General features: G+C 43.6%; 2 protein-coding genes across 2 annotated transcripts in view; one reads left to right on the top strand and one right to left on the bottom strand.

Moving 5' to 3' along the window:
- Window positions 1-11,672: 11,672 nt before the first annotated feature.
- On the top strand, window positions 11,673-13,285 carry LOC307031341 (secreted phosphoprotein 24-like). Its single transcript, XM_079668367.1, has 6 exons — window positions 11,673-11,831; window positions 11,901-12,028; window positions 12,180-12,302; window positions 12,584-12,703; window positions 12,920-12,968; window positions 13,111-13,285. The coding sequence occupies exons 1-6, from the start codon at window positions 11,780-11,782 to the stop codon at window positions 13,206-13,208; spliced, it is 570 nt and encodes a 189-aa protein (XP_079524493.1). The 5' UTR covers window positions 11,673-11,779; the 3' UTR covers window positions 13,209-13,285.
- Window positions 13,286-13,741: 456 nt separating this feature from the next.
- The window catches only part of LOC307031333 (uncharacterized protein), a 37,772-nt gene continuing 28,615 nt past the window's right edge, over window positions 13,742-22,898 (bottom strand). The window contains 9 exon segments of the mRNA XM_079668348.1: window positions 13,742-18,440; window positions 18,641-18,777; window positions 19,039-19,159; window positions 19,265-19,363; window positions 19,830-19,940; window positions 20,209-20,352; window positions 20,432-20,497; window positions 20,749-20,870; window positions 21,684-21,843. Of these exon segments, the coding sequence (XP_079524474.1) occupies window positions 15,396-18,440; window positions 18,641-18,777; window positions 19,039-19,159; window positions 19,265-19,363; window positions 19,830-19,940; window positions 20,209-20,352; window positions 20,432-20,497; window positions 20,749-20,870; window positions 21,684-21,843 (4,005 nt within the window). The 3' untranslated portion in view covers window positions 13,742-15,395.

The raw sequence follows: 22,898 nt of genomic DNA, 5'->3' as shown, positions 1-22,898 counted from the left end.
CATCAGCTCCTCCAGGTGTAGCTGTAGTTGATCATGCTGATGTGGCTCAGAGCAGTCTTTCCCAGGGTGGGGGGCTGCATCAGCTGCTGGATGGAGGCCACAGGAAGACAGGTCCGAGGAGCCGGCAGAGCTCGGCAGACAGGAGGAGGGAGAGCATGTGCAGTGAGTGACCACCAGGTGGGGCTATACACACACATCATAGGAACATTTCTGGCATCCAGTGGGTGGATACATGTGGAGCAAATTCTAAAAGTACACTATACTTTTTCATATTTTAAAATCTGGCAAAATGTGAGCCTTCCATTTAAGGCAGTCTTACCTGCTGCTCCGTGGTGTGTGTATGTGTGTGTTCATGACAGCGGTAGGAGTGTGTGTGTAGAGAGCAGAGGAAAAGTTTCAATAAGTGCATGTACGATATGTATAAGTGCTTGTATGTATGTATGGATGTATGGATGTATGGATGTATGGTAGCATGTATGTGCAGTATGAAGCTAGTGTCCAGTAGCCTCTTTAAATCATCATTGATGCAAACTATAATCCTGTTTAGATAAACTCGTGTTATTGTCTTAATCTGAATACACTTTAACATGCTCTTACACTTTGCTTTTATAGAGTTCTAATTAATAATGTCTTACCATCTAGCTACTGAGAGCGACCATAGATATATATATATACATATTTGTGTTAATACGAACGTGTATATACACGTGTTTATATATATCTATGAGAGCGACCATCACAAACAGTGACGTGGTCTCTTCGGTGCTTAATTTCCGGTTGAAAAGAGGCAAAGTGACCCTCAGCGCCCCCTGCTGGCAGCTTTCAGCCAGGAGAAAAGCACTGGGAAAACATGCTAAAAACACACATGCACAAGATCAACAATGAAGTCAAATGAGTGAATAAATGAGTAAATATGATGCAAATATAAAAAGGAATATCCAACCAAACATGAATTGATGTATGCTGTTGTTTGGTTGTTGAATAAGAAGTTGTTTCTTCTTGTTTTATTTTACAAAAGTTACGTTTTGTAAGGTGTGTATTGGCTTTTCCAGCTCGTTCTGGGTACCAACGTTAAAAGTACGTTTGTTTATTTATTCATTATCAATCATAGCATGTATAAATCCTCAAAAATGTGTACATGTATCGTAGAAGTGTGTTTTGGTATACTATAACTGTACATATTCGTTCATATTATAATGCTGAATTAGTTTTTTAGAGCTTGGGTCGCAGGTTCGTCAACAGTGCATTACAAGACATCTATCAATATGTGTGTATACCTCCACCATTAAACTGTCATATTCTGCACATTTCTTATATATACTATCTACATACATCTTATAAGAGTATAATACATATTTATAATATCAGTTAAAATAAGTGTTTCAACATAGTTAACATTGCTGGAGGTATACACACATATTGATAGATGTCTTGTAATGCACTGTTGAGGAACCTGCGACCCAAGTTTTTCATCCACAGCATAACTACACCGTAGTTGTGTATATTATATGTCAATAAACCTTAAAAAAATCTTGAAAGGGATGTGCAAAATAGTCATTATATACAGTCTTTAATTAACTATTAGTAGAGAATAACGAGTAATTAATATACTTTATAGGGATGCTATTAATATCTAATAATAAAAATAATAAAATGTATATCAGCTGTGCATCTATTATTTTTATCTGCATTCAATGTACTTTTTATTCATGTACTTTTATTATCTTTTCTTTTAGTGACTTAAATGCCTTTGTCTGAATGTCTTTCATTTTTGTAAAACACCTTGAATTGCCTTGTGTTGAAAGTTACTATATAAATAAACTCGCCTTGCCTTACTTCCGGGTAACAGGCTCTGATAATGTACACATTTCATACATTAATTATTTTTAATACATTTTCTGTTGCTTAAACATGTTTTGTTCATGGAAAAAATGTAAGAAAAAAACGGCATAGTATGTCGAAAAGGTGAGATAAACTATTAACTATTTTTAAAATCCGCATTCATATATAGCCTATGAATAAATGTTTACAATAAATATAAAGTAAACTAGATGAGACTATGACAACAATGATTTGCCATGGATAGCCCAACTTTAGCAGGCACAATTCACTCTTAAAAAACTAAACATGAAGATGGTTTATTCTGCCATGCCCCCCCGCACAGGATTGTATGACCTGTAGACGCCCCGCCCCCTGCTGGCCAGAGACGCCACGCTACATAGACAAGGTCAGCTGACCGATACGGATGACGCAATGGCTACAGCTCACAACAACTTCGCCAGCTCACGAGATGCACACGGAAGAGTGACTGGAGGGAATAAACAGCGATAACTAGACTTTCCTGTGATTTAAAAGGTCAGTCAATGCCCAAACGTCCACACAAACTTAACAAATAAGCAAACTAACACATAAGCGAAAAAGATAAGCAAGCAAACACATAAGCGAACAAATAATTAAACAAACAAACACGTCCCTGCTGTGTTAGCTTACAGCTATGCTAACGCCGGTACAGTTGCTACAGTCTGGCAGAATAAACTAACCGCTCATTGTAAAATTCACCCGAGTCATGGTCACTCAGGGTGTCCGCGGGGTCTTATACAAAAAAAAAAATTAAGGCTATTAAAAAGTATTAAACGGCATTTTCCAAGGTATTAAGAAGGTCCACAGCAACGACAACATGAAACGAATTAATGAAACGACATGTCGGGAAACCCCCCAAGGCGGCTCCATGCATAGCGCGCTGTAAAATGCTGCTTATTATTTTAAGTTTCGTTGCCTTGCTCCGCTCTGGGGGTGGGGGGACTAAACGACTACGGTAACGGGTCCCAAGGTGGGTAGACCGGCATACGCAACGCTCTGGGGGTCCAACGGCTCCGTGTGTAAGCCCTAGTACAGAGGTGCCCAGTACGTCGACCGCGAGTCATTCATAAATTAAAAAAAATCCAGCTCCGTTAAAATAGACAAAACAGGTTTTGATCCCTCCTCCTTTGGCCTCCCTGCCACTTAATTCAGGAGTTGACTTGATTGACAGAAAAAGCGACCTATTGCTTTCCAGTCTGTTAACACAGAATGCAAAGCGATACAAAATCAGTCAAGTGCCGGGAGAGACAAACAACAAAATGAGTGCGGGAACGAGCAAAAAGCTAAAGACATACCACTTCCACACAGAATGGGAGGGAGAATCTTTGTTTGTGATGTCACATTCAAAGGTTATTTGCCTTATTTGTAAAGCAAGCGTCGCTCTGCCAAAGAAAGGTAACGTGGAGAGGCATTATCGGAGTGTTCACAAGGCATATGACAGCGACTTCCCTCCGAGTAGCGAGTTGAGAAAGAGAAAGGTCATGTATTATTGCTACACAAACATTATCTCTTAGTCTTAGTGTCGCCAACTCGTTTCTAACATGCAAAAAGACAAACAAATGCGTCTATGGTCGGTGTATTTTCGACCTTTCCAATCCAGAAGAGATCTCTCTCTCCCCCGTCTGTTTGCAAGGGGGCGGGGCAGTTTACACACACGCAGCTGCTACATGCAGCAACACACGGAGGAGATGGTGGAGAGAAGCGCTCCAAGGTGTGGTTACATGTTACCCGTCTTGAGGTGGACAATGCTCGTCACCAAAAGAGTTTAGCATGTAAGGGCGGTAACACGAGCAATTTGTCTAAACATTTATCTAAAGTGCACCACATTCAGACGGAGGAATGCACCGGGTTCGACTGTCTTTCGAGTAGCTCTGTAGCCCCATCCACGAGTAACGTTTCCACGTCAGGTGTTATGTATGCTAGCAGCAACACACGGAGTTAACTACATTATACAAACATGGGTTAATGATTAGAGGTAACTGAGTTATTTATTTTGTTAAAGTTTCAGCTATTCTGTTTACAGTTCTGTCATCAGATTATTTAATATGATTTGTTAAAACATTGTTGTTTCTTTTGATGTGAAATATTATTTATTTAATTCAAATAAAAAGCAATGTTAATTTTGTTCACAATTTGTTAAGTTAATTTAATAATATATGTATTTTTGAATCAAGTATTCATCTTTATTGTCTTCATTGTTAGTTTCCACATGCCTAAAACAACCTCAAACTAAATCTAAAAGTTGATGGCTAAATAAGAGCGTTTGAGAAATTGTGCAAGGCACACAGTAGTAGTCCGAATAGTCGATTAATCGTTTCATTAATCTATAGATTAATCGATAATCCAATTAGTCGTTTGTTGCAGCCCTATTGTAGTTATCCCATGTAAAAATAAAACGTGTTATTCAGCAACCCTTGCAATTTGGGTTTTTATTTTTGGTTGGTAGACCTCGGTTAGCTGGTCATTTCAAAAGTAGCTCACCAGCCAAAAAAGTGTGGGCACCCCTGCCCTAGTATATGATCATTTTCTGATAACGATGAAATAGCCCGCCTCCCTCTCCCCGCGTCTCCTGCTGCTGCTGGGCTGTCAGAAGAGGGGGAGGAAAAGAGAGGCAGGCACCGTTTATTAAATATTATTATATTATTATAATACAGAGAACAGAGTCGTTATCAATTTGTTTTAAAGCTCAATAAATAACAAAGAAGACATCTGACCGGCACTTTTCTAATTTTGTACGGAAGCTTTAAACTTTAACGGACATGTTGACCGGCGGAACATTTTTTTTACGGAAACTCTGCCGCACGGTCCCCTCGTTCCTTGGAAGAGGCGGTGAGGTGGGTGTTTTTGATCTGCTGTGGACTACCGGAGAGATATACAGCAGGAGAACACGCCGTCCACCGCAGAGAATAAACAGAAGGGCAACCATGGCAACCACGCTCCGGGGTCTTCTTCGCTGCTTTTGGTGAATTTCGGGTGGCAGCAGCGCCACTTACAGGCCTGACATATTAATGAATCGAATGCGTGTGAACGGAAGCCTTTTTTGCGCTTGCGTATGCGTTTTACCGTATGCGTCCTCGTGGGGCCGGGGTCTAAGCCAAACTATATCCGGTCACAGAGATCTGCTATTTTAAAGTAAAGTCAACACATATCGACCCTAAATATAGTCTATATTAAGAACGAGAAAAGTCATAACATATATATCCTTTTTTGTAAACATATGACAAATGTGTGAGGGTGATGACGTCAGAGCATCGTCCTATGTGCCAGGGCTTAGCCCCGGACAGCCCCAGCCCAATTTAATCCCTGGGTATTTGAGAGGGAGCTCCTATATGGCATTACCCCGCTGAAGCTCACCAAAGTTTAACATATTTCATAGTTCAAAGTTTTGTCAATTGTTTTGTTTATTGGTCAAATACTGGTTTCTGAGGAGTTGTACTGGAATGAAAGAGCACAGAGTCTACAGAAGCAAAAAAGCAGCATACTGCATTAAACCTGACCTTCACAGAGAGGTTAAAGTTCATGTGGAAAGGAGGCTTCAGTAGTCTGTCTGCACTCTGTTTGGTTTTGCTATCTTACAATCAATATAGTAAATGTGAGGTAAAGTGTGTCGCCAATGTAACCAGTTGGAACTCAAAGTTGCGATGAGGTCTTAAAATGTATGGAAAGGGTCTTAAAAAAGGTCTTAAAAGGTATTAAATTTGACTTCAGGATTCCTGCATATACCCTGTCACTTCGAAATAATAAAATAGTGTGAGAAGTACCACGACATTTCATACTTTTGTTTAATGGGAAATGGGTGTGATATGTTCTCTACTGTAGTTGTCAGTGGATGAGCACTTCCGGTTTACAGGCTCTGATAATGTACACACATCACGGCGGCGGCGGTCGGTCGAATAATAGATTATTATTCGCCAGGGCTGACGAATAATCGATTTTGATCATGGTCAGTTTCTGGCAACCCTAGTATTTAATCCATTTGTGTTGTATGTTTAGCAGCAGATATACTCTGTCTGCAGTGATGTTAGGGTGCAGTTTTAATTCATAATGCGCCTATCTTGTAGCTATGATGTGTGTATAGCTCCACCTGGTGGTCACTAACTGCACATGCTATAAGTAGCAATACTACATTTTAAAATGACTTTGTTATCTCCTGCATCAAAATATACTTAAAGTACCAAAAGTAAAAAGTACTCCTTATGGTGGGCATAATGGCCCATTTCAGAATCGTACATATATATATATATGATTATTGATGTGTTTTAATCACAACTGGTCAAGGGGGAGCTCATTTTTTCATTTCAATCCCTTTATTTAACCAGGTGGATCCCATTGAGATCATCGATCTCTTTTTCAAGGGAGACCTGCAGCAATTTGGTTACACATGAAGACATAAAAACATAAAACAACATAAAAACAAAAGGACATCATACAGCATAGATACAGGGTTACGATGTACATAGCTATCGACATTTACAGGTACCAACAGTATCAGATTGCATAGCATCTATCCAAGCTTTAAAAACATGCAGTGGAACCAAATTGTTCAGTTTCCATTTTTTTTGCAGACTGTTCCAAGTTAGAGGAGCTGCGCACATAAAAGCTTTTTTCCTTAAGTCAGTCCTAGCACTTAGCACATGTAACAAATCCACAGCATGAGATCTCAGGCAATAGCTACTTGCAACTCTCCGTGTGATCAGAGAGCAGATGGAAGATGGTAGTTTACCCAACATGGCTTTGTAGATGAACATGTACCAGTGTACAGTGAGTGAAGGCAAGCCTGCCCTGGCATACAGGGTACAGTGATGTGTTAATACTTTACAGTTAGTCACAAATCTCAGTGCACTGTGATAGGCGGCATCTAACTTGATTAGGTTGGTGCATTCATATAGATCAGATCACCATAGTCCAGCACAGGTCAAAAGGTCACAGAGACTAGTCTTTTCCTGGCCTCAAGTGAAAAACAAGACTTGTTTCTGACAAAGGAAACCTAGCTTCACCCTCAGCTTTCTAAGCAGGTTATTGACCTGAAGTTTAAAAGAGAGGCAACCATCAAGCCAGATACCAAGGTATTTATAACAGGCAACAACTTCAAGTATTTTTCATTGTGTAGTAACAATATCCAAAGTGGTCTCCGGTGTCTTTTTGGCTTTCGAAAATAGCATTACCTTAGTTTGATCAACATTTAAAAGAAGCTTAAGCTCAGAGAGCTGCTTCTGAATAATATTAAAAACAGTCTGTAATTTAACACCAGCCTCCTTAATGGAGGGACCTGCACAGTACATCACGGTATCATCAGCATAAAAATGTAAAGTTGCTCCATCCACATTTTGACCTCAGCTGTTGATATAGATGGAGAATAAAAGTGGACCTAAACCAGAACCTTGAGGAACACCATTAGTAATGTTTAACCACTCAGAAGGCAGCCCATCAAACTGAACACATTGGGACCTTTCAGAGAGTAGTTCACAAACCACCCCACTGCATGGCTGGATATACCAATACTGGCCAGCCTCTCCTTCAGGATGCGATGATCGACGGTATCGAACGCTTTGGAAAGATCAATAAACAGAGCTGCACAACTCTGCTTTTTGTCTAAGATACTCGTAATGTCATTCAACACTTTCATTGTTGCAGTGATGGTGCTATGTTGCTTTCTGAAACCTGACTGATGTTTACATAGGATGTCATTTTTACTTAAAAACTCCTTTACCTGCTCACTCACTAGGCGTTCAAGAACCTTGGGCAGAACTGACAATGCCGAGATGGATGTTTTTAAATGCTATATTATGACTTTTCTGTCATCGTTATCGACATACTATACTACGCCTTGTTTCTACGCACTGAACCGTGCCTTATTTCCACATAAAATAAGAGGTTTTCTCCGACATTGGTTAGGGTTATGACTTTTTGTCATTTTTTTCAACATGCTATATTATGACTTTTCGGTCATTTTTAACTAAATAAATAACCACGCCTGGTATCTACACACTATACCGTGCCTTATTATGGCATAACATATTTTTTTCGATTATTTTGTTGCGTTTTTCATAAAAAATCGACATCGTCATCTTTAAGGTCCAAAAAGCCAAATAAGCTCTACGAAGCAATGTTGACTCAGGACAGATGGCGCAGAGGGATATGTGACGGGTCAGAAGACCTGAGGTTGTGTGTTTGAATCCCCGTGATGCTCAGTGATTTTTAAAGAGCTCTACTCAAAATGATGAGGATAAATGCGCCCAGAGAACAGCTCTCCATGTACGTGAGTTGGTGGCTATCTGGGTTTGTTCTCTGCACTTAGGCGCCTTAGTGCGCACTGAGGCGCCTAAGTGCTGAGAACAGATCTGCTGCTTAGCATGTGCGGGGTTCGAGTCTACTAGAGGCAAGGTAGCTAATAAAATAGGTCCAAAATAGAGAAATAAAATAGGCCAACAAAATAGTTGAAAAGTAGAATAAATAGAGTTCAAAGATAGGACAGGTGACCAACTAGAAAAGCATAGAGAAATACAGGTAATGTAAACATTGAGCTCAATGTGGGGATCAAAGAAATGAGTCTTTTCTTTTCTAGATACTTAACTCTGACCGTTTGCCCTATGACTTGGTACTGAGTTTACCAAATGAAAGGTTCATCTCTCAGGTCAGATGGCTCAGAGGGATAGAACACTGACCGTGAGACTGCAGGCTATGGGTTCAAGGCTTTTCAGGTGCAGTCGTCTTGGATGAGACGACAACTCCTGATATCTGCCCATTATCTTTATCTGTCTACGAAAATACTCTCATCTGATACTTAAGTCAAAGTAATAATACAGCAGCGTATGGAAATAAGTCAGTTTAGTAAGGCACAACATGTTTATTTAAAAAAGTCACACTTAACTATGTAATTATTCAAAAGTAACAATAGTAGTCATAAGTAGAAAATAAGTAAAGTATATAAAACACATTTCATAAAGAAGTACGTCAGATTAAATGTAATAAAGGTCGTATGTCATATTTTTGAAATGTTATACTATGACTTTTTGATATTGCTCTACATGCTGTACTATGAGTGTTTACATCATATTTCAACAAACTATACTACAGCTTTATTTCTAACAACTATACCATTACTTTTGATTCCAGAAATTCCATACTATGACTTTTAAAAGTTTTTCACAACATATTAGATAGTGTTTATTTATTATTTAATAATAAATAAACACAGGAATAAATAATGATATATATATATAATAATAAATGTAATAATTATAATAAAATGTATTATTGAATATATTTATTATTTGTATGTATTCCTGCATTTATTTATTCCTGTATTATTTAGTTAATTTATTCCTGCATCTATTTGATCATGCCTGTGTGAGATTTGAACCCTATGTTGTAGTCAGGTAGTGGACCTACAGTCCTTGACTCTAACCTCTAAGCTATTTTGTCTCACAAACTTTCTCGGTGAATCCCAGACTGAAGTATGTATCATTCACTAGAAAGTGCTAGGGCTGTGTGTTTTCAGGCTCAAACATGAGATGGAGATGTCAAATACGCAAAGGAACATCCAACTCTCTCAGGTCAAATGGCTCAGGGTGATAAGAATGACGGTTGGTAGTCCAGAGGTTCTTGGTTCGAGTCTTGTGCGTTCCAGATAGATTTTAAGGTGTCTTCACCGTAAGGAAGAAGTCAAATACAAGTAAAAGCCAAGGCTTCTCATCTGCTCCAACGGCTCACAGAGATAGAACAATGGTTGGTAGACCGGAGGTTGTTGGTTCCAGTCTTGTGCGTTCCAGATAGATTTTGTGCGTGTGCATGTTTAAGACAGTTAGTATCCTATTTACTCCCCCAGGGGGGAGTAAATAGGATACCAATAGGAAATTTCCTTAATTAAGAAAGTTAGTATCCTATGAATAGGATACTAACTTTCCAACCAATAGCAATAGGATACTAACTTCCTTAACATCCTTAATTAAGAAAGTTACTATTAAGAAAGTTAGTATCCTATTCACTCCCCCCCTTCCGGGGGGGGGAGTGAATAGGATACTAACTTTCTTAATTAAGGAAGCTTAACTTTCTTAATTAAGGAAGTTACCTATTGGTATCCTATTCACTCCCCCCCTTCCGGGGGGGGAGTGAATAGGATACTAACTGTCTTAAACACGCACAAAATCTATCTGGAACGCACAAGACTGGAACCAAGAACCTCTGGACTACCAACCGTCATTCTTATCACCCTGAGCCATCTGACCTGAGAGAGTTGGATGTTCCTTTGGGTATTTGACATCTCCATCTCATGTTTGATCCTGAAAACACACAGCCCTAGCACTTTCTAGTGAATGATACATACTTCAGTCTGGGATTCACCGAGAAAGTTTGTGAGACAAAATAGCTTAGAGGTTAGAGTCAAGGACTGTAGGTCCACTACCTGACTACAAAATAGGGTTCAAATCTCACACAGGCAGGATCAAATAGATGCAGGAATAAATTATCAAAATAATATAGGAATAAATTAACTAAATAATACAGAAATAAATAAATGCAGGAATACATACAAATAATAAATTAACACTGTAATAAATATATTCAATAATACATTTTATTATAATTATTACATTATTTATTCCTGTGTTTATTTATTATTAAATAATAAATAAACACTATCTAATATGTTGTGAACAACTTTTAAAAGTCATAGTATGGAATTTCTGTAATCAAAAGTAATGGTATAGTTGTTAGAAATAAAGCTGTAGTATAGTTTGTTGAAATATGATGTAAACACTCATAGTACAGCACGTAGAGCAATATAAAAAAGTCATAGTATAACATTTCAAAAAGATGACATACGACCTTTATTACATTTGATCTGACGTACTTCTTTATGAAATTTGTTTTATATACTTTACTTATTTTCAAGAGAAGCTATACTGACTTTTTTCAACTGTAACTTTAAAAAAATGTTGTGACTACTATTGTTATTTTTGAATAATTACATAGTTAAGTGTGACTTTTTTAAATAAACATGTTGTGCCTTACTAAACTGACTTATTTCCATACGCTGCTGTATTATTACTTTTACTTAAGTATCAGATGAGAGTATTTTCATAGACAGATAAAGATAATGGGCAGATATCATGAGTTGTCGTCTCATCCAAGACGACTGCACCTGAAAAGCCTTGAACCCATAGCCTGCAGTCTCACGGTCAGTGTTCTGTCCCTCTGAGCCGTCTGACCTGAGAGATGAACCTTTCATTTGGTAAACTCAGTACCTAGTCATAGGGCAAACGGTCAGAGTTAAGCATCTAGAAAAGAAAAGACTCATTTCTTTGATCCCCACATTGAGCTCAATGTTTACATTACCCGTATTTCTCTATGCTTCTCTAGTTGGTCACCTGTCCTATCTTGGAACTCTATTTATTCTACTTTTCACCTATTTTGTTGGCCTATTTTATGTCTCTCTTTTGGACCTATTTTATTAGCTACCTTGCCTCTAGTAGACTTGAACCCCGCACATGCTAAGCAGCAGATCTGTTCTCAGCACTTAGGCGCCTCAGTGCGCACTAAGGCGCCTAAGTGTCGAGAACAAACCCAGATAGCCACCAACTCACGTACATGAAGACCTGTTCTCTGGGCGCATTTATCCTCATCATCACGGGGATTCAAACACACAACCTCAGGTCTTCTGACCCGTCACATATCCCTCTGCACCATCTGTCCTGAGTCAACATTGTTTCGTAGAGCTCACTTCATTCAGGACATCACCCAGGGATCAATACTGCTGAACAAAGGTTAGCAGGTCTGGAGTGAAAGGAGCGTGACAGAGAAAGGGAGGGAGTTCATTTGAAAGGTTACTGAGGGTAAAAGGAGGCGCATCGGGCTGCTCGAAAAAAATCTGGATATATGTAGAGGTCAGAAAATGAAAGACAGGTTTTAAGTTTCGGAGATGAAGTCCTACGTGCTTCTGTTGGCGCTGCTTCAGGCTGTGCGATGCTCAGGTGAGTGGATCTCCGTCTGCAGCACTTCATGAGGAGACTCAGTGACAGACTTTCTCCACATCTATGCAGGAGTCCGTCTGTATGACTCTGAGCTGGGGGCCATGGCAGACAGGGGGCTCACAGCAGCTCTAGCCAGGGTCAACTCTGTGTACGCTGTCAGCCATCTTTACCGGGCGACTCGAGGCTCCGTCACAAAGGTCAGCACATTCAACCTTAAAGGATTTTAAACTGCCGTTTCTGTGGTCATTTTTGAATTGTTGTTTCAGGAAATAATTGCCGTGGCTATTTACAGAATAGAGGTCATGCCATCTTTGTTTTATCTTCGTTATAACAAATATCACATGGCAGGTGATTCCCATGGGCCTGAACACCGTAGACCTGCAGATGGTGTTTGCCATTAAAGAGACGCAGTGTGTGAAGGCCTCAAGACAAGACCCCCAGACATGTGCCTTCAGACCCGGATTCTTTGCGGTGAGATATTCAATGTCAGGGATCTTCTTATGGTTTGTTTTAGATTGCTGCCACATGGGTGTAACACAAAAAGAGAATGCGGCAAAAAGCAAATAAAACATGTGTCCGATTTTTTAATGTTAAAGTGTACAATACTCATATCTTATCTCTGGGAAGGACACATGTTGACAGACGGCTGCAGCCCACTGTTTGAGTTGGCACTGATTTACCGGGACAGAGTGTTCTGATCAGATCTGTTCTGCCTTGTGAATAATATACCGCTCTTTCCTCCTTCACTGCAGCCGACCTTCTCCTGCTCCAGTCGGCTTCGAGTGTCGGCCAACTCCACCCAGGTGGTGTCTCTCAAATGTGGCCGTGGCTCTTCCTCCAGCTCCAGCTCTAGCTCTGAGTCCAGTGAGGAGGTGAGGACTAAAGGGGGGAAAGTAGAGCTGACTTTGACACGAATTCAACAAGCTCCATTTTAAGCCATAGCAAGATAGAACCTATATTAAAGTGGACAATGAAAGTCTATTTGAAGGTTTTCCATGAAAATAGAACAGCATTTTTAATAAATGGATCCAAACCCTAAACAAAAGGTGAGAAAGTGGAGCTTTCAACAATACTATGTTTATTCACAGATGTTCTCAAGAGGGAGACAACAGTTCAACGTCCCATTTGCAAATCAAGGTAAGAGCATTTCAACTTTAAATAGTGTTTCAATTAGATTTATTATTATAATGGTTTTCAAAGTGCTTGCCTTGAATATTTCAAATATATATTTACAAGGGCTGTATTCAGAGTGTTTAACCAACCTTATATCTGTCAACAGTCCCATCTCCTCCACCCGTCCTGCATACTCGCTCCCTCCAAAAACAGGTGGTCGACGTCCAGCCTCGAGGCGACACGTTCGCCAGCTACCTGGTGTGAGACTTCAGCTCACTCTGGAAACACTTAAGTGCTATTAAAATGACAAACTGGAAGTAAAAACTGAATTTGCACACTGAGATTTTTGTCCCTTATTATTATTATTATTATTATTATTATTATTATTCAATTGTGGGATTCTACTCAATGATACCTGACTGTTGGAGGTAATAGTTCAATCCCCATAGCTAAAATGTGTTTCTGTCGTTTTTGTCTTGCATGATAAGACCACTAGAGGGAGCCTAAAGACTGTTCTCCTCCAATTTGAAATCATGGTGCTTTAATGCATTACATTAAAGGGGCCCCGTTATTCTTTTTCGGGTTTGTCTCTGTCCTGTTCTCTAGGTTTTGGTGCATGTACATGGTCTGCAAAGGCAATCCTCACAAAGTTCCCAAAGCAGTTTTTCAACATTAAAGCATGCAAACACGTCACAGTCGAGTCGAGGCACCAAATAAAAACATGAACCATGAGGACCCTTTAAGTCACCTAAACAGATCTTCTGGATCATTTGAACAAAGTAGGACTCTGAGACAGATTGAGGTCTGGTTTGAACATTTATATTGTGATTTTCAGTTTATATGCAAGACGATCACATCTGCAACCGTTTTTCTTCATTTCACTTGGCCCCACATCAACAGTACATCAATAACTTACATACTGTACTGTAGCACACATCCTGCTTAAAAGACAATGATACGCAGTTTATAAGAAATGATTTGCAGGACAAAATAATAGCATGATAAAAAAGGGCCTTGTGTGGAAATCACTCCAAGCACACGTTTCCACACTAGAGCCAATTCAAAACCAAGTTTAAACAGTCTGAAATATTAATGATATGTCATGCTGGCACACAGGGACGAGTTGATGATGAGTTCCTTGAAACACAGCACAAGCACCCTGAAAAGGCATTGCTGCAAGAAATGTAAACCCTTTAATATCCACTCTGTAGGCCTTTAGTCCCCGCGCATCACCGGCACCATGAAGACACGAGACAGAGCGACATTCAGTGCTATGGCGCTCAGATGATTTCTGTTATCATGATTTAACGCTCTGTACATTAACCAGACACATTTTTTTTTTTCAACTGGGTGTGTATATACTTCACATGTCTGAATGGTCTGAATCCAACCTGTACATTCTACGTCCTGTTGCCTGTAGAAGAGGGCGGAGACTAACGGAGTAGCAGCTTCAACTGTACAGAAACTGAAGGATACGGTCCGAAATCAAGCCAACGCACGGGGACACGGTCGACGAAGATACACCACCACAGCCCGCCCCCTACCTCCTTTGTTAAATAAAAAAAAGCAGTTTATTTTTTTTCTTTCCGGTTGCACAGTCCAGACTCTGCTGAACCTTTGGAAGAAATCTCCTTTCTGCTTTGACCTCTGTGCAAGACTTTGGGGATAAGGCTCCTTCTGAACACAGTCTAGAAATGTATATATTACTGCCTTGTTGACCTTATGTTTACACACACCTTCCCATATACATTCCTTTGTTTCTCTCTACACTTTGCTGACCAGCTATTGAAAGACAGACTTATATTAACAAAAAAAATCCTTCCATTTATCGATCATTAAATAATTTTATATAAAAGCAGACCGTCCCTGCTCCACGAGGCCGCCACTAACTGCTTCCCCGCCGTACACCGTGCATGCACACGATGCATGTATGCGTGTCCAGTTTCTCGCTCTCACTCATGCACACACACCAGAACAGCCTCGTGTTTTTTTTACCGCTTGTTCTCACATGGAGTCCATGCAGTACCGAGCAGAAACTTTTTTTTTTTTTTACGCGGCACAACCGTATGGCAAAGAAGCGGATAACATGGTTTGGCTCAGACCTGGTTCCAGTAATATTTGCACAATTCTTATTAGCGTTTGAATCTGCTTGGGGTACAAGATAGGCGGGGTTTCCCAAACAATGTCTTCCAGAGAGTTTAGACTAATCGCAGAAAAATAACAGTTACTTTTCAGCGATGTCAAACTTGCCTGCTCTAGTTTTACATGTAAACCCCGCCCATCCAGATTGCCAAACATAAACACTAATGGACCATGGTCTGGTTTGGGTTTCAGTATTTACAGTCATCAATTTATCACCGTGATCCAAGAGCAATGCAGGAGCTTCCATATTCATCTCTCATTGTCTATTCATCCATCTCTCTATTGTCCTGATCTCCAAGTCCAACTCTCTCAAGTAAGTTTGGTCATGTCCCCCCGTTTGGGTGGCGCAGGTGGGGGTCCTCGTCGTAGCGTTGCATAGCCTGAGATGTTTCCGGACATGTAGCCCCCGTTTCCTCCGTTGCTCTGCTTGCCTTGGTCCAGGAGCAGCTCGGGGGGCGGGGGGGGCAGCTCCATGTCGTCCATCGTCCCCACGGGCTCCGCCTTCCCCATCAGGCCGGCCGAGCTCAGAGAGCCCTGGCGTCCCACCGACTTTCGCTTCAGCGTCCGGTGGAGGTCGTCCATGAAGTTGGGCTGGCCTGAGCCGCCCTTTGGGGAGGTGGGTGGGGGTGAGGAGAGGCTGGGGGGCTCCGGGGTCGTGTTGCTGCGCCGGGCAAGTGTCGGTGGAGGAGTCTTTTTCAGTGAGCTCTTTCCCCATGTTGAGTTGCTGAGAAGAGGCACAGGCGGAGGAGGAGGCGGGGCCTGGGGCTGGGGGTTCACCACGGCAACTCGAGGAGGTGCTCCGCTGTGGGAGTCACTACCGGGTGGAGGGGGAGGAGGCGGAGGAGGAGGAGGAGGAGGGGGGGGAAAGAGATCAGAGGGCGGAGGAGGAGGGGGGAAGTAGGCGCAGGCAGGCGGGGGGGTAGGGTAGTCCCCGCCCGTTTGCTTCACGTGGTTCACTTTGGACTGCAGCCCCAAGGGCAGGTTGGCCATGTTGAGCTTGCCTGGTTTCGGGGGAGCAGGTGGTCCAGATGAAGGGTCCTTGGAGGGGGAGGCGGGGCAGGGGGAGGAAGGAGGGCCAGTGTTCTGGGGAGCAAACTTGCTGAGCAGGTTCCTCCTAGACTCCTCGTAGGGCGTGGCGCTGGGGTTTCTCTGCGGGGCGGGAGGGGGCTTCTTCCCTCCGAAGTTGGAGGACCCAAAGGGTGTACTCTTCAACAGGGAGCCCATGTTTCCAGGAGGGAGGGGAGGAGGTGGTGGAGTGGGGCCTGTGACAGGGGCTGGAGGAGGAGCAGGAGGAGCAGGAGGAGCAGGAGGGGGGGCTGGAGGGAAGCCAGCGCTGCCGTCCGGAGGAGGAGGAGGGAACTCTGGAGACTGAAGCTGCTGGCTGCCTCCTGGCTGCCATCTTGGTTTGGTTTTGACTGCAGGGGGGGAGAGGGGGGCTTTGGGGCTCTCCGTGTGATTGGCTGCTGGGGGGGAATGTCCCGGAAACTGACTGGCCAGCTGCTTCACCAGAGAGAGAGCAGGAGCCCCTGTTTGTTTAGACAGGCTGTGCTGCTTGGGGAAAGTCGGAGGTGGAGGGCCGGAGTTTTGGAGGCTGAACTGCTTCTTGAAGGGTGCAGGCGGTGGAGGAGGGGGAGGTGGCGGGGGGGTGGGGCCACCCAGGCTGGCAGGAGGTGGGGCAGGAGGGAAAGGGAAGACAGGTGAGACAGGTTTGGGGGTAGCATGAGGGACAAACCCTGGGGTGAAGGTTTTGGGTGCAGGAGGAGGTGGGAAGTGGGCCGGCACTGGGAAATGCTGGGGGGGAGGAGGTGGGGGTGGAGGGGGAGGCGGGGGAGGTGGGGGTGTCGGCGCAGGGGCAGGCGGGGGGGACTCCTCGAGTCCATTTGGAGAGGGGAGGTCCCGCGGCGGGCTGGGAAACCTCTCCTTCAGCGCCTGCTTCAACCCGGTGCTGTAGACAGGGTGGCTGATGGGAGCCGGAGCAGGAGGGGGAGGGGGAGGGAAGGCTAGGCCATTGGTCTGTGGAGCAGGTGGAAGTGCTGGGGGGGGAGGGATGAAGGCGGGGGGGGCAGCAGGGCTTGGGGGGCCCAGCCTCAACACGGCCATGGCTGAACCTGGGGCCGGCATGGAGGGAGGCGGGGGAGGGGGGGGAGGCGGAGGGGGGGGCGGGACATTAGTCCGTGCTGCGATGTGATTGGGGTTCGGTTTGACCGGCATCGGGCCAACGGGCAGAACCTGGTGACCAATAGCATGGAGGTGCCCCGGAAGCCTCTGATTGAGTGGCTGGTTCCCCTTCTGGTTCTGCAGCCTGGTGATGGTGCTAAACTTGTACATGGTGAGCGCGGGGGAGTGGTTCGACACAATGTGTACTGGGGGAAGGGGAGGAGGGGGAGGCGGAGGTGGGGGGGGAGGAGGAGCCACCTGCTGGGGGGGAGGAGCCACCTGCTGGGGGGGCAGGGGCATGTGGTTGTTGTAGCTGCTGATGGGCTGCTGCTGTGGAGACTGAGGGGAGGGCGGAGGACGCTGAGTGTACTGGGGGGGGGGGGCCTGTTGGAGGGGAGGGTGCTGTTGGGGGGGAGGGGGCTGGTGCTGGGGAGGGGTGTGGGGGTGCATTGATGGGTGCTGATACTGTGGAAGGTGCTGTGGAGGAGGCTGAAACTGTGGTTGTTGCTGCAACTGTGGTGGTTGTTGATGATGATGCTGCTGTTGCTGTGGAGGAAGTTGTTGTTGCTGCTGTGGTTGTTGTTGAAACTGTGGTTGTTGTTGAAACTGTGGTTGTTGTTGAAACTGTGGTTGTTGTTGTTGAAACTGTGGTTGTTGCTGAAACTGTGGTTGTTGTTGAAACTGTGGTTGTTGTTGAAACTGTGGTTGTTGTTGAAACTGTGGTTGTTGTTGCTGAAACTGTGGTTGTTGCTGAAACTGTGGTTGTTGTTGAAACTGTGGTTGTTGTTGAAACTGTGGTTGTTGTTGAAACTGTGGTGGTTTCTGAAACTGTGGTGGTTGTTGTTCATGTTGTTGATGCTGTTGCTGTGGAGGAAGTTGTTGCTGTGGTGGAGGCTGTGGTGGATGTTGTTGCGGAAACTGTGGTTGTTGCTGGGGAGGAAGTTGTTGTTGCTGTGGTGGAAACTGTTGTGGTGGTGTTGGTTGTTGTTGCTGCTGTTGCTGCTGCTGCGGAGGCTGCTGCTGCTGTGGAGGCTGCTGCTGCTGCTGTGGAGGCTGCTGCTGCTGCGGAGGAGGAGGCTGATGCTGTTGCTGCAGCTGAGGTTGGGGGGAGGGCGTCAGGGCGGGGATATCAGCCGAGTGCTGGCTGTGGTGCCGGTGACCGTGGGAAGCGTGCGGCAGGGTGGCCCCTCTGGATGCCTGTAAAAGAAGAGACTATGTGTTAGCTGAGGGACATAAATGACACATAAGCAATTAGAGAATGCGATTCCTTCCGCTAAACTGCAATGCAGATTTCTCCAGATGAAGATCACATGTTGGGAATGTTTCTGAGCATTCACACCGAACTATAACAGGCTTTCTTTTGATTCATTCCTGCTTTCTTTATCAGAAGGCCTTACCCTGGAGCTTTCCTCGATCTGGGTCCCTCTCTTCCAGGCTTCAGAGAAGATGGAGCTCACCACACTCTGGGAGCGGCCGTGAGACGAGCCCGTGTCCACGCCACTGTCCGAGTGGCCTGAGTGATTAGACTGGGATTCTGGAAGTACACAGGAAAGAATGTATATCATTAGTGGAGTAAAATATGTATGACGTTACTCGTTATTAGCCAAAAAGTTAAGATCTTGAATTATAAAGAACATTTCTCCTCATACTAAGTGTTTGAAAGACAGGCATTTACCAGGAAGGGCAGGGGAAGTCTAACAAAGGATGCTTCTGAGCAGCATTATGGGAAACGTAGGTATGGTGTATGTCCAAATGTAAGGAACACATATGTATTATACTGTTGTGTTAAACTCACCAGGTATGCTGGCGGAGCTGGAGCCTGATCGGATGCTGGCGGTCGAGAGAGAGGACCAATCGTAGGCCGCCTCTGTCCTCTTCATGGCTTCCTGGTAGTTCACGTATAGCTGCTTGCCGTACTACAAACAAACACAACATGAGATAAACAAATCAACATACTTTAGATAGTGTGAGAGAACATTGTTTGGACTTCTTCTACACTGAACCATTATAGTAGGACGTACCTTGGCAATGCGAATCCCATTCACCCACTGGTGCAGGGTCCTGACGTCATCGCAGCACAGATACTTGATGTACTGGGACTTCTTCTGGATTTGTGGATGCTACAGAGAAGTTAATACATATTTCACTTTCCACAAATGCATCAAATGTCCACTAAAAAAGAGTTTTAAAGCTTTATTTTAAAGGATAATCTATTAAATATATATAAAAGGACAGATTTAAGGAATCTCCTGTCCATAAAATACAACGAGTACCAACATTCTACCCACTTGTTATTGGTAACAAAAGCAAATACTCTTATTAACTTGTTTGGAAGCATTTTGAGAGAGAGAGCTTGTAACAGAAAGGTGTTTATAATGGAAGGCTGATGCATAGTGGATGTAGTCTGGCAGTGTAGGAGAGAAGCTCTAATAAGCCTCTAGAGACTTTACAAATTAATTCACACGTTCCATTTCATGTCCATTTATAGGATGAGAAATTCACACCCTGTCAGAGTCTATGTTAAGATACTACATATCTGTTGGTGTCAGAACAACACTTTCCTCCTCCTCCCCTCCCCTCCCTCACCTTCAGGGCCAGGCAGTAGTCAGTCGGCGCCTTGTATTTGCTGCGGTAGTCCTGGCCGTAATACACGTTCACATGGTCCAGCTGCAGGAAGCACACCAGATCTCTGGACGCCTGCAGAGAGGAAGACATGGAGGACGGGTTGACACATGGCTGATGTATTTTGGTTACACTTGAATGTATTGTAGGACTCACACAAAGCAGCAGGATTTAAATAAGGCAACAAAATGATACCATTTGTCCTGTTGCTAAAAATAGAGCCCATGTGTTGTGATCAGGCACTGCAGCCAACAGGAAATACCACAGAGCAGATCTGGTTCTCATAACCCCAACATGTGCGCTCCGTCTTCACTCGGCATGAGCCTAATGCACACTCACTGACCTTGGCTTTGCCTTTGGGGACGTAGTAGATGCCCGAAGCTCTGAGAAGGAAGTAACGTTTCTTCCACGACTTCTTGCCGTCCTCCTTCAGCCACAGGATGCCCTCGATCTCCGGCACGGACACCGAGCCGCCGCAGAAACACTCCTGAGGACACATTCATGTTAAACTTGATCTGGTAGGTAATCCTCCTGATGTGTAGGAAAGATGGGAACTTTAATCTCACCTCTAACAACGCCTCTTTATTCCGGTCAGCCATTTCTGATATCTCCTTCCGCCCCAGCAAGTAGTTCTGGAGATGATTGAAAGCAAACAGTGAGAGAAGGGAGTCGGCGGATCACCTCGTCTTATGTTAAATTAATTATTCACCTTTACTCGCTTTACTTGACCTACTTCCTACACACTCCCTTGTTCACTCCAGCCACCAGCATGCATACACAATGTGTTTGTGTGCGTAGCATATGCTGTCAGGATTAACACACTGAATGCAGGGGAGGGCATCGAGAGGATGATCCGTCCCCACTGTCCTGAAGTGAAATGTACCTGGGGGTTCTTGAAGAGAGCGTATTTCTCGATGCGCTCGATGAACATCAGCTTGTTGTGGCTGTCCCGGGTCCAGTTCAAAAGATTCTCCACCAGGTTCTCGTGATCCTCAAAAATTCGCTCTGAAAGGGGGAGGAGAGACGAGGGAGTGATGAAGATAAGAAGCAAGATATGCAGTTTTTTCGCTGACACGCAAATGTGCATTTAATTTCCTCCCTCCAGGGATTCCAGTTTTTTAGGTGGGGCAGACATTTTAACTGTAAGCCTGACAATTAGCCAGAGAGTACTTTTCGATTATAATGCTAACAGTAGAGATGTCCCGATCTGATCACGTGATCGGGGATCGGAGCCGATCACGTGATTTTCAAAAGATCGGAATCGGGAGAAAAAAATCGGGGATCGGGATTCTTTTTTTTTTTAAATACTTTTTTTTTTTTTATATATATATTCAATGTTACAAAACAAAAATGACCATGTTCAAGTCTTAAAGTCATCCTGAGGCCTTAGTTTTGGTTTCAAATTACACAACATCATGTATGTGTTGCTTCTTTGGGGCTTGTTTTCATAGACCTGGTTGCTTATTTCTCTCAAATCTGGCAACAGAGTGGGCAGGGCACAGTGTCTAATTGTAGCAGTAAGCTAACGAGTACTGATAAGCTTTATTTTGTTTTGAACCAATGCTGCACAACTGAACTGATCCAATGCTGCTGTGAAAGAAAGAAGCTATATCCATGTTGAATAGAATATCCAATTTAAATAAAAAAATAACCTTAAGGGACAACTTCAATGCTTTTTTTCCTCTTAATGCATTACATAAAGATCGGATCGGGAAAAATCGGTATCGGCAAATTGTAAAAATCAAATGATCGGAATCGGATCGGGAGCAAAAAAAGGTGATCGGGACATCCCTAGCTAACAGACTAACGCTCTCTTACCCATCTGCAGCTCGTTGATGGTTTCCACCAGAGCCCAGTCAGGGCTGTATCCACAGTGGGATTTATCCAGCAGGCTGTCCAGCACCTGCCTGACTGTCTGCCTCTCGTCCACCATCATGGTCTTAGAGCTCTCGTCCGACATGTGGACCCTGATCACCAGCTGAGGAAGAGGACGAGAAACGAGAGGAAAAAATTGAAATACGTGAGAAAAAACACTTTTGTATTACGAACACTGTGACTGGATCTGTCCTTCAATAAAAACATGTCAAATCAGTTATTTTCTAAGATTCTGATCACCATCCAAGTTCCAGCATATCTTTCCTTTGTATTTCTCTATGTTACAATATTTCATGGCACAGTGGTTTTTGCAGCTGTCCATTTTAAATTAAGGCTCTGAACCTGATTAGGGGATTGAAAAGGATGAATCATGTGCCTGTCAGGCTTCTTTTAAATACTATTTATGGGGTCACCACAGTCACACAGTCACACAAACAACAAGTCAAATCCAATAATCTGCCTAAAGTTTTGCACCCGCAGCCAAAAGTCCTCAATAACAAGCAGGCTTTACCTAATCTGAATAACACGTGCCGAATCCAGCCTCACTTAATCCCAGCCTACAGAAGATTTCTCCTGGTGTGAAACCAAATTAAAACTTCAATTCCTTGACATCCAGATTAACCCCTCCCACAGGGACCCTGACGTCCAATCCGCGTGGGGGTACAGATGATTGAAGAGAGGCTTGGGCCAATGAAGTAGTTGGGGAACGCTGTGAGGCTAAGACATTTGGGGGGTGTCTGACCTACATTTCTCACAGGAGGGACCCCTTGAAACCCCTAGTCTGGAAGAATAAAAGATAAAAGAAATCACACAGCTTCGACAACATCTGGAAGTTGTTATCCAAATGCTGCTTCAATGTCATAGATGTAACATAGTGAGGAAAATTGCTGACGACCCGAGTAATAATTTAGCACTTTTAGTATGTGTCATTGGTACCAGCACTCTTTCTCTTGCTATAGTAAGTCTATCCCTTTGTGGTGAAACACAGCTGAGTCTCTACCATTCATTGCATGTAAAAGGACACCATTCACTGGGGGAGACACTGGTTCAAAATGTCCTGTCTGTTGAGTCCCGTACGGACTTCCCAATAGAGACATGCACACGCCGGTGCTTTCAGGGAGTCCGTATTGTTCACAGAAGAACCAGCACTTGTTTGGC

Source organism: Notothenia rossii (genome assembly GCF_949606895.1).
Source record: "Notothenia rossii genome assembly, chromosome: 3".
Taxonomy (NCBI): Eukaryota; Metazoa; Chordata; class Actinopteri; order Perciformes; family Nototheniidae; genus Notothenia; species Notothenia rossii.
This window is presented reverse-complemented; position numbering and strand designations above follow the sequence as displayed.